The sequence below is a fragment of the Mandrillus leucophaeus genome, unplaced genomic scaffold (genome assembly GCF_000951045.1).
Source record: "Mandrillus leucophaeus isolate KB7577 unplaced genomic scaffold, Mleu.le_1.0 Scaffold1616, whole genome shotgun sequence".
Classification (NCBI taxonomy): domain Eukaryota; kingdom Metazoa; phylum Chordata; class Mammalia; order Primates; family Cercopithecidae; genus Mandrillus; species Mandrillus leucophaeus.
The window spans coordinates 33,115-45,702 of NW_012101606.1; the positions used below are offsets into that span (position 1 = coordinate 33,115).

General features: G+C 41.0%; 1 protein-coding gene and 1 pseudogene across 1 annotated transcript in view; both read right to left on the reverse strand.

Moving 5' to 3' along the window:
• The window catches only part of SP100 (SP100 nuclear antigen), a 127,220-nt gene that overhangs the window by 20,264 nt on the left and 94,368 nt on the right, over nt 1-12,588 (reverse strand). The window contains exon 24 of the mRNA XM_011976033.1: nt 10,379-10,420. Coding sequence (XP_011831423.1) covers nt 10,379-10,420 — 42 coding nt within the window. The remainder of the gene's footprint in view (nt 1-10,378; nt 10,421-12,588) is intronic.
• Nucleotides 5,821-6,417, reverse strand: LOC105536629 (annotated as a pseudogene).

A 12,588-nucleotide genomic window follows, 5' to 3' on the forward strand; every position in this document is an offset into this window, starting at 1 on the left:
GGGAGGCAGAGGTTTCAGTTAGCTGAGATCATACCACTGCACTCCAGCCTGGGTGACAGTGTGAGACTCTGTTTAAAAAAAAAAAAAAAAATAGAACACTGGGGCCAAAGAGCACTAAAGGAGAACATCACATACTAAGCAGGACCAACTCTGCTTAGAATAGCAGCTTAAAAGCCTGGTTACATGGAACTCCATCCCACTTTCTCATTTAGGAATAAACTCCAGATTCCAAAGAATATTGGGGAAAACAGTATTATGAAAGAATATCAGTTTATCAAAATCTAATTTACCATGACTATATTGACACACACACAATCACCGAAACACAATGATCCATCTGCTGCCACAACAAACAAGCCCCAAGACTGTCCCAACTAAAGTAGTCAGGGTGTTTTCCTCTCTGCATTGATTGGGCTTTTTCAAGCTGCAAACAGAAATTCCTTTGGAATTTCCCAAATCAAGAGGAGCCAATCCCACTCTCTGGTACCTGCAATGAACACTCAGTTGCTGGAGCACACACACAACTACAAACAAGCCATCAAGAAAGTCCATATCAAAACAGTCAGGATGCTTCCCTTTCTCAGTCATTTGGGATTTTTCAACCTGCAAATGGAAATTCCTTTAAAATGTTCCCCAGTACAGAAAAGCAGATACTGCTGTCTGGGCCCACAAAGGACACTCATCTATCCAGAGGCAGATGTAGAATTTCAAAGGCTATTCTTCCTAGGCAATCAGGAATGTGGTTTGGGCACATAGCAGCAGGGCCAGAGATAATCCAAAACTCACCTCCAGTCAAAACTGGGTGGGCAGCTGCTTAGGAGGGCCTCTGAGACTTGTGGCCCATGGCAGCCAAGCCACAAACAACATGTTTACTGTCAGGAAACCAAAATCTGTTGTTGAAACACCCTGATCCAGGTCCAGCTGCTCACTGCACAGAAAGCCAATCACTGAGACAACAAGTATTGCCAAGGAAGAAGGCTTTAATCAGGTGCTGCAGCTGAGGAGATGGGAGATCAGTCTCATATCCATCTCTGTAACTGACTAAAATTAGGGGTTTATAGGGAAGAAATATAACTACATGCAGCAAAGCAGGAATTAGGGGTAAAGAAGAGGAGTATGTCAACAAGAAGCAGGTAGTCAGTTAGGCAGCCATTGGGGGTGAGTTATCTGGGTTGCGTTGTCCAGATGTGGTGACCTGGTGTATTTCATTTCCTTGATGCAGTTTGAGAGGCCTGATGGTTGGTTTCCTGAGAAAGGACCTCAGATAAGACAAATGAAACTTTCTGAGGTTTCAAAATGGGGGGGGTCAAGTTTCACGTTTATTCAAAAGAAACTATAAACATCAGTTCTATAGGACAATTGGGGAAGTTTCAAGTATGGCTGACCCCCTTTTCTCTGCATCCACATGGCAAGCAGAGAAAGGATAGTGAAAACCTATGGGCCACTTTTGACAGTTTAATTTAAAAGTAAACAGGCTTCCAAATGAACCTACCTTTGGAAGGTCTTGTGATTCATGGTGAAATCCTGTTCCTGAATCTCATGATGAGATCCTCAAGTTGTTGACACACTGATTAATGCATACCCCACTGACCCTGAAAAGGGTGCTGACTTATTTCTGAATCATAAAATTTTACTGATTGTCTTGTATGAAGACATTTGAGCCTGTATGTTGCAATCTGTATCCAACGATTGTAACCTCTCTATTGTATCCTTCAATGAGAAAGGACAATTCTGGTGTGAGCAGTCCCTCTTCCTTCTCCTGACTCTACCTATAAAATCATTCCAACTTGTAACAGACTCTGGAACACTCTCAACTTTGTTGGTGTGTTTTCTTGGATTGATCCTCACATTTGGCTTTCAATAAACCATTTTCAAATTCTTCCTTTCTCAACAGGCTTAATTTTGGTCAACATTCTAGTGTAGTTGGCAGAATTTTGGAGTGACCTCCCTGGACCACATAGAGTGGCTTCCAACCTTTGTGCAGGTACTGGTAATGAACACATAACACATTGTGTTCCTGAACTTGGATGCCCTGGCTGGGTGTTGCAGACGAGTTCCTCCCAAAATAAATGAACTTCTCATCGTGGTGGAAGTTCTGGTTTTTTGAAGCTGGTTTTCTCCTTGACTAGACAGGAGTTTTTGTTGAATCCTAGGGTAGCATAAAATAGGAGCTCTGTGAATTGTTTCTCTCAAGGTTTTGAATGGGACAACCTTTCCTTAGCTTTCTCCTTTTTGAGTGCGTGAGGGAGGGCACTCTTGCTCTGAAGTTAAGAAACCTTCTCTGTCTACAACCAAGTGGTTTTTAGGAAACCCAAAACAGCAGAGGTGTCAGGGCATACCCCCACAACATGGAGCAGTCTCATAGGAAAATCCCCACACTGTTAACTTTTTGCTCAGCTGGCAGGCTTCATAAAAACTGATTATCTCTTGCCCATGAATACCCTGAAACTTCTTTGGAGGTGACTCTGGAATCAGAGACATGTAAGAGAATCTTTTCAGCCTATTGAGTGAAATTTTGGAGAACAAAAATTCAAAACCACCACACTTGATCCACTATATTACTTGTTTCATTCAAAACAACCAAGATGGGAAACAGCACCAGCTGATTTGATATGCAACACTTAGGGTCCTTCTTCTTGCAAGTACTTAGATAAGTGGACCCATGTAACCCAGGATGGTCATAAGCAGCACTGGCCAAAATGGGGATCTTTTGAAAATGCCTAAGCTGATGTATTGCCATGCACAATTGGAAAAAGCTGGTTTTAGAACCAGACAAATTGACTTACTTCCAATAGCAGTGAGATGCTCCTAAAAGAAATCCTGGGGGAAAAAATGGCCTTCATTGAAGAGATAAGCAAAAGGCTATCTCACACTATTTCTGATTTGAAAAAGACTTCAAAAGCTTTCTCCCTTTCATTCCAATTGCTTCTCCTCCTTCTACCCCTGTGCCTTCATATTCTTCCTTAAATGAATTTATTCCTTTCTACTTGTCCTCTTGGCTCCCATCTGTCTCTTAGGTAGAGATTTTTGCAATGTCACAATACACACATTTCCTTCCCTCAAAAGGGAGAAAACATATTTACATTTGGAACAGAAGGAGCAAACAGAACAACTAAAGAATGAAAATGAAACAATTAAAATGATCACAATTATCACCAACATTTTTTTCTGACCCAAGACTGACGAATGACACTGATGAGTTATTGCAGGTTTTGCTGGATCATTTATGCTTCCAATCTCCTGCTGACATTGGTAAAACGTATTCAACCACCCCCATTAAAGTGGAAGTAAACCCAATTAAACCCTTTATCTGGTATCAGATAATACTCTTTAAATGCCCTGCTGGACTTCACAGTCCCTTGGAGATGTAAAACTTCATTAGCCTTATGGAAGGATTAAATTCTTTCTCTGTGCTTTAAGATATAAATTTGCTACACTCAGTAAGGGCTTCGGTCATGCAGGACAGATAACTTTAACTTGTACCATTTTGAAAGGCACAATTTAATTCAACTCTCCTTTTAAACTAGTGAAATTTACCTGATTCATGACCACAATTTTAAAAGCAGAGCTATAAAATCTCTATGTAGTACCAGATTGACTTATAAATACATTAATGCTCAGGAATTAGTAGTCCCAAATATCTAAGTTCACATGACTTGAATAAATCTTTTGATAAGTATGACTGATTAAATATTTTTGCTTTAATAAAAACAACTATCTTCTGAGTTATCAGCAAAATACTCATATATTTAACTTTAAGGTTCTTTCTTAAGTGAACATCTGATATTCACAGACTATAAAATTGGTTGACAGGAAAATAACTTGAAATGATGACTAGCTTTGTCTAATATATCAGTTTTCATAAGTAATCTAGGTAAACTGTTAAAAATAAATAAATGTAAATGGGATAAACATATATAAACTTTCAATGTAATTTAAAATCTTAAAGTTTTGCTAAATTAAACTCAAAAATAGATGCTCATTAAACATCTAGGTCAATTCCAATTAAGATAAAAAATGTTTTTGTTATGAGAAAATATTTCTAAAAATTATAAAAGAGTTCTCATTTGTAAGATACTGTCATGTGACAGACAATTCAAGATTTCTTGTTTCCTAGGTTTTCAATAAAATTTAAAGTTACTGAAAGTTTAAACATTCTAATTAATATATATAATTCTACATTTAAAATGTGTCAAAAAAGTAAGATGTGTTTTTAATGACAGAAAATTGTAAGAAGGCATAAAAATATGTTCTTTCTGAGAAAAAGTAATTGTGTTTAATTCAGAGGTTATTTAAGGTTGTTTTAAAGTAGGGAGCAATATAGAAAGGAACCAGTAAGAAGGAGAGAGAAAAGTGAAAAAAGTTATGAATATTTTTGGTAAGATAGGTTAAAAGAGAATAATTTTACATGAGAAAAAAGTCTTGTATAGTAAATTTTTTGTTCTAAAGTAAAATGTCTAGTTATTTAAGAAAGTACAGACAAAAGCAAAAAGTCCAAGCATTTCATAAACAGTCTAAGTCATAATAAGGTTTGTGAAAAGAAACCCTATGAAATAAATTTTGTATATGATCAAGTTAGCTACAATGAAAAGGAAATTATAAGTCTTTCTAAAGATTGAGATTTGATATTAGAACTACACTGATAAAAACCAAAAAATTTGGTCCCCTATGTTAGAACAAGATATGCTTAAAATATTGCTTTGCTTTCAATAAAATTAAAAGAGATACTGATTTTTAATTCTAAAATCTCTTTCTTTTTAAAAGTTTTTTTTTTTTTTTGAGATGGAGTCTCACTCTGTTGCCCAGGCTAGAGTACAGTGGTGCAGTCTTGGCTCACTGTAACCTCTGCCTTCTGGGCTCAAGCGATTCTCCTGCTTCATCCTCCCGAGTATCTGAGACTACGGGCACATGCCACCATGCCTGGTTAATTTTTTGTGTATTTTTAGTAGAGAGAGTTTCACCATGTTGACCAGACTAGTCCCAAATTTCTGACTTCAGGTGATCCGCCTGCCTTGGCCTCCCACAGTGCTGGGATTACAGGTGTTAGCCACCGCGCCTGGCCCAAAACTTATTTTTATTAAGATAATTCCTGTATTGTCTTTACTACGTTTTTGAGTACTCAAGAAAACATTCTTATGGCAATGGTTATTTGCATAAATTCAATAATAATCTGTTTCTTTTGTAACAGGACAGATTGGAAACACTGATTATTTTACCAAGGCTTTGACTAGAGTGTCGTATTTTCAAGTATGACAACATTGTTTTGAGGGATTGAGATTGGCTTTGTAGAACCAATAGACATGGAAGAAGACCGACCTGGTACCTTGTCTACACAGTTCCCTCATAGAGTTTTAAAAAAAATTTTATTTACTTAGAAGCATTCAGAATGTCAACAAAACAGCTGCAACTGTTTTTTTTTTTTTTTTTTTTTTTTTTGCAATTAGAGAGTGGTATTCAGTTAACAGAACAGCAATTATTTTATATAAGCTGCATCAGAGACAACTGAAGATGAAAAAACTACCATCCTCATATAAAACTAATTTGTGCTGTGCACTAACAAGAATCTGCTTTAAATTTCCATGCCAATTTACAGCCCCCATACTGTATCAGGCAAGGTTAGCGGCTATTGAAAATACCACCAGGACAGGGCTATCTAAAGACACATTCGGTAGTGGTTAACTATACAAAAAAAGACAGCGTACAGTTTAAAAACAAATGTTACACAGTCTTGCATTTAAGTTTTTTTCTTTAAAGGGAGTGAGTTGTGTACAGGTGGCTTAAATGCTTTGTAGATAAGAAAAAAATTGCGCTAGAACCAACTTATTCATCATCATCTTCTTCTTCATCTTCATCTTCTTCCTCTTCCTTCTTTTTCTTGCTTTTCTCAGCCTTGACAACTCCATTTTTTGCTGAATTAGGCTTTCCTTTAGCTCGATATGCAGCAATATCCTTTTTGTATTTTTCCTTCAGCTTCGCAGCCACCTTTTTATAAAACTACTTGTCAGTTACAGTAGTGTTATTCCACATCTCTGCTAGTTTCTTCACAACATCATCAATGGACAGGCCAGGATGTTCTCCTTTGATTTTTGGGCGATTCTTAGAGCAGAACACGAAAAAGGCCAAAGGAGGACGCCTGGGTGCACTGGGATCCTTGAACTTTTTTTTCTCCCCTTTAGGAGGGATACAGGTTTTCATTTCTCTTTTATAACCGGCCTTGTCCGCCTTTGCCATATCTTCAAATTTTCCTCTCTCTTTAGCAAAAATGGTCTTCCACATCTCTGAGCACTTCTTAACAAATTCTGAGAAGTCGACTGAAGCATCTGGGTTCTTCTTCTCATGCTCCTCCTGACAAGTTTGCACAAAAAATGCACATGATGACATTTCGCCTCTCAGCTTCTTAGGATCTCCTTTGCCCATGTTTAGTTATTTTTCCGCAGCAAGGTACAGAGTCGCCCAGTGCCTGTACAGCTCTCACTTACCCCAGCACTGTCTCTATGGAGCTCAATGTACTGCAATCCCTTGTAGGTGTTTTGACCTCGTGTTAAGTAATGTCCCTTCCTGACCGGCCCAGAAACTTTGAGGTATTTGGAGGACTTCAAGAAAGGAGGAATTTACCCAATTATTACAAGTAGTAGAGGCACGATCTGATGATAAATCCTTGACTTGGCTTTCTATCCTGAAGAAGCTTTTAAAAGTTGAATCTAGGCTGGGTGCGGTGGCTCACACCTGTAATCCTAGCACTTTGGGAGGCTGAGGCGGGTGGATCATGAGGTCAGGAGAATGAGACCATCCTGGCTAACACGGTGAAACTCCGTCTCTACTAAAACTACAAAAAAAATTAGCTGGGAGTGGTGGCGGGTGCCTGTAGTCCCAGCTACTCGGGAGGCTGAGGCAGGAGAATGGCGTGAACCCAGGACGCGGAGCTTGCAGTGAGCAAAGATTGTGCCACTGCACTCCAGCCTGAGTGATGGAGCACGACTCCATCATAAAAAAAAAAAAAGGTCTAATCTAAAATGTCTAATAAAAAAAGGAGCCTATATGGACAATCACTATTCCTGTTGCCTTTTACATAAATAATCAGGTCAAACACAACAAGGCTAAAACTTATATTGCAAATAAAATTGACCTATGATTTTTCTTTGGCAGAAAAGGGAGATTGAAGAGAGAAAAATTATCTTTCAGAAGAAAATTATAGCGTAGTTGTTACTAGATTCTAGTCCGGACCATTGTTTTTGAGTTTCAAAAATTACTATTTACTTGCAATTTGGACTTAATTATTTCCTGGCTATAGTAAGTCTCTAAAGCAGAACCTGAATTTAATTTTCTTTCTTAGTTGGCTCCCTAATGGAATAGGGTTTTTTTCCCCCTACTCTAGTATACAAATTCTCTTTTTGATTTTAATTTTTGTGTGCATTATATTTCTACTATTCAAATTATTGATGCTATGAATCTCTCATTGTTTTACTTCTTCCAAGAAAAGTAAAATTATGAAATTCTGAAGACTAGAGATGATTCAGCAAGCAACAACAACTATAAGTTGATGACTTGTTCATTTGGTTACTCTTAGGACTAATTTCTTTATTCTATTGCGGTTTTCAAGTTGTTGTGATTATAATATTAGGTTGGTGCAAAAAAGTAATTGCGGTTTTCACCATTACTTCTGGTGGTAAAAACTGCAACTTCTTTTTTTGTGCCAACCCAATAATAAACATAGTTTATTTTCTTGGCTATTAAGTCACTCATGATTTGCATTTCTGCTTGCTTTAGATCAATGACTAAGGCCAAAATACTGATTTCCCAGTGAGATGATTTATCATTCGGGAGAATAGCATGTAGCCTTGTGTTATGACCTACCTCATGTTGTCAGCAAACTGGCCTGGCTGCAGTAACAAGGTTTTTTTCCCCCACCGAGGCACATGACTCCCTGGAATAAGCCTTCCCATTGACAAGGAATGAAGAACATCTATCCCCCTAACCTAGCAGATTGATCAGCAGTGCTTCCATGGGAAGATTTTTTTTTTTAATCAAAAGGCGAATGTGATAATCTACAGGTCACATTTGGCAGTTTAGTTTAAAAGTAAACAGGCTCTCCAATTAACCCACCTTAGGAAGGTCTTGTGATTCATGGTGAAATCTTGTCCCTGAATCTTATCATGAGTCTCTCAAACTGTTGACACAGTGATTAATGCATAACCCAGTGACGCTGAAAAGGACACTGACTTATTTCTGAATCTTAGAGTTTTACTGATGGTCTTACATGGAGACATTTAAGCCTGTATGTTGCGATCTATATCCAATAATTGTAACTTCTGTATTGTACCCTTCAATGAGAAAGGAAAGCTCTGGTGTGAGGAGTCCCTCTCCCTTCTCCTAACCTCTTCTACAAAACAGGGGTTTCTAGCTCCTGGGGTAAGGACCCGTGCCAATCCATGGCCTTTAAGGAAATGGGCCACCCAGCAGAAGGTTAGTGGTGGGTGAGTGAGTGATACTTCATCTGTATTTACAGCAGCTCCCCATTGCTCGCATTGCTGCCTGAGCTCCGCCTCCTGTCAGATCAGCAGCAGCATTAAATTCTCATAGGAGCACAAACCCTATCGTAAACTCCACATGCAAGGGATCTAGGTTGCGTACTTCTTTTGAGAATCTAATGCCTGATGATCTGTCTCTGTCTCCCATCACCCCTAGATGGGAACGTTTAGTTGCAGAAAAACAAGCTCAGGGCTCCCACTGATTCTACTTGATGGTGAGTTGTATAATTATTTCATTATTTCATTATCTATTACAATGTGATAATAATAGAAATAAAGGGCAGGATAAATTTAATATGCTTGAAACATCCCCAGATCACCTTGCCCCCGACCCCATCCTGGTCCGTGGAAAAACTGTCTTCCACGAAACTGGTCCCTGGCACCAAAAAGTTTGGGGACCTCTGCTATAAAAGCATTTCAACTTGTGACTGGTGTGGTGGCTCACGCCTGTAATGCCAGCACTTTGGGAGGCTGAGGCAGGCAGATCACGAGGTCAGGAGTTCACAACCAGCCTGGCCAGCATGGTGAAATGCTGTCTCTACTAAAAATATAGAAAATTAGCCAGGCATGGTGGCACACACCTGTAGTCCCAGTTACTTGGGAGGCTGAGGCAGGAGGATTGCCTGAACCCAGCAGGTGGAGGTTGCAGTAAGCCAAGATTGTGCCACTGGCCTCCAGCCTGGGCAATGGAGTGAGATTCCATCTAAAAAAAAAAAAGGGGTTTCAATTTGTAAAAAACTCCAAACACTCCCAACTTTGTTGGTGTGTTTTATTGAGTCACTCCTCACATTTGGCTTTCAATAAATCATTACCAAATTATTTCTTCCTGGCCAGCACTGTGGCTCATGCCTGTAATCCTAGCACTTTGGGAGGCTGAGAGGATCACTTGGGTTGGGAGCTGGGAGATTCACTTGAGCTCAGGAGTTCAAGACAAGCCTGGGCAACATAGTGAGACCCTGGCTCTACAACAAATTTAAAAAATTAGCCGATGTGGTGGCATGCACCTATAGTCCTGGCTATTTGTGAAGCTGAGGTGGGAGGATCACTTAAGCCCAGCAGGTTGAGGCTGCAGTGAGCTGTGATTGTGTCACTGCATTCCAGCCTGGGTGACACAGCAAGATCTTGTCTCAAAGAAATTTATTTATTCCTAAACAGCCTTGATTTTGGTTGATAATGGAGCCTGTGGAATCAGGTTTGTACATCATTGAGCACCAGTCAAGAAATGAGAGTAAGCATGCCTCATCATTTGCCAAGTGGTGATGGTTTTTGTGCTAACCAGCTCAGCACACTGAGCCTAAACCTCCCTCAAGACGGGCAATAGGGGCTTCATAAGAGACTCACTTTTCCTGTGTGTGTTCCTCTGCAGAACTAATGACAGAGTCCACGCCTCGAACTCGCCAGCTTGGCTCAGCCTGTTCCTTCTGGCTGAGTGAGCTCTGTCTGCACCTTGGAATGGATATTCGGGATTTTCCTGTCCATTCATGCCACCTACTTGAAAATGCTTTTATTTTCTGACATTCGATCCTTCTCCCTAATCAGCAGGCCAGCCCTGCCCATTACTACTTCAAGTTCTTGTCTCTGGAGATCTCGGTGATCTAGAGCTCAGTCTACCGTACTCACTTTCTAAGGGAAATGAGGAAATTTGAAGATTTCTACTGAAAAAAAAAAGGATGCTTTTGCACTGAGATACCCAATCCCAGACCCAGGTACCTGGCTTGCATCTGCTCATCACACACGGCAGCATACTCCAACTGAGACTGAGCATGATTCGGGGAAAGGCAGTCATGACATAGTGTGCCCGGAGAAAGGCCTGACTTATTTTGGGGTCATAGTTGGAAATTTATACTTACACAAGGGTCAACTAAGGTATTGTTGTGAGACTCCAGTATTCTCTGTTGAAAAAAACAGAAAGATTGGTATAATATTGAGTGTGATTTTTCATTAACCCCACATTCGAACAGACTTCTTTATTTTTAAGGGATTCATACCACAGCCCTTCTTTTGTTTCATGTCTGCTTTTATGGGCCTGCACATCTAACTGAAGAATAAAAAAGCACTAAATTGTGTGTCAGTGACAGTTTGGTCCAATGCAAGTGCCATTTCCTGGCTCTCACACCCCAGGCAGGCCTTCATGAAGCCATTCAGGGAGGCTGAGCTGGAGCAACTCTGTTGGTCCTCCTACTTCAAGGGGCCTGCAGGCATGTGTGTCTACATTTGGAAGTGTCCAGGTGCAGTAGCTCACGCCTGTAATCCCAGCATTTTGGGAGGCTGAGGAGGGCAGATCACAAGGTCAAGAGATCGAGTCCATCCTGGCCAACATGGTGAAACCCCGTCTCTACTAAAAATACAAAAATTAGCTGGGTGTGGTGGTGCACGCCAGTAGTCCCAGCTACTTGGGAGGCTGAGGGAGGAGAATCGAGAGGAGAACCGCTTGAATCCAGGAGGCAGAAGTTGCAGTGAGCTGAGATTGCACCACTGCACTCTAGTCTGGTGACAGAGCTAGACTCTGTTAAAAAAAAAAAAAAAAAAAAGAAAAAAAGAAAAAAAGGAAGTGTCATTCCATCCAGAGAGGCTGCAAAGGGAATCGGCTGACTCTTCCTCCACAGCTCCCAGTGACCACAGGGCCCAGAGTCCTGGACGCCATGCAGGTGTCCCAGGAAGAACTCCACCCTTTCTGCAGCTCTCCGGGAACACATCTTTGAAGACAAAATGCCTCCAAGATCCCCAGTACTGTAGCTCTTCTCCTGAAGGTAAGCACCTCTCACTTTCTCCTGAATCTTGAGAGCTTGCTTTGACCTAGGGTATCTGTGGGATGAAACAATGCCTGCTTCAGCTTTTACCTGTAGCTCAGGGCAGAGAGGCCTTAGACAAACCACTCAGTGTGATCAAAGGCACAATGATAGAACAGGTGGCCATATTACCACCTGCCAGAAGCAATCTAGGCCTTTTGGCTAAGGTAAAGTATAGTATCTTAGTGGCCTAGAATCTCCCACTCCATCCCATTAGTTATTCACTCAGGTAAGACAATGAAGTTGACAGAATCCTTCAGGTTCATCCTTTTGGCCTCCTTTGTTTTGCATTATTTCATTGGTCAAGGCCTATCACCTGGAGCTTTGCAGTGGTTCCACAGTTGTTTGTTGAATGGATACATAAGTGCATGAACAAATGAACACAATTGTCACTTGGGACAAGAGGTTTCTCCCTCTTCCACAGCCAGTAAATGATTAGCTCGGACTTTTACGTCTTATTATCCTGGAGTATCTCAGCTATCGCCAGCAGGTTGAACAAAAAACTTATCAGCAGGAAAGCTGGCAACAGTAGCACTTACCACGTGGTGCTGAGAGTGACACAAGTGTTAGAAACAAAGGGGAGAGGAAGGAAGATAGACCCTCCGGGGGGACCCTCTGAGAACTGAGGCAATTGCACCTCTAGAGCTGCGGGCCCTCAGGGAATGGAGAGAGGGTGCCTGTGATGAAAGCATGGGAGATGGCCAACTCAATGGATTAGCCCAGACTGCATCAGCCTTGACTGTCTGGCAGCTGGCAGACAAGTTTGGTTTTAATAATTATATCAAATAATGTCTCTTTCTCCAGAAAACCCAGTGGATACAGAGCCTAGTCACCGAGTCTCTAGTCATAAAGCCAGTGGAGCAGGTAGCCCCAGGAGCCAGCTTTGTGAAGATTGTGACTTCCTGGTATGGCAGAAATATCCAAGGTCACCCATGTCAGAGCTTATGAAAATCGAAGTTCTTCCATCTCCTTCCTTCGCCAGGTTCTCTCTTATACCCAGCCTTGGAGAGGCCATGGAAGGCATCAGTGATCTCATCATTTTTCCTTAGAATACACATAGCATGAAGACCACTGGTCTGTGAACTGCACATACTACCTCCATGGAGGGAGAATTCACCTTCACAGATGGAAGTGAGGTCTGCGCAGCCCCTTTGCTGGGGCCAAAGGGCCTCCCCACAAAGGAAAAGATTCTCCAGGTCAGCAGCCTCACAGGGCACTCTGCCTCCCACTCAGAAATTTTCACCTGAAGAACTCTGTGTGTGTGTGTGTGT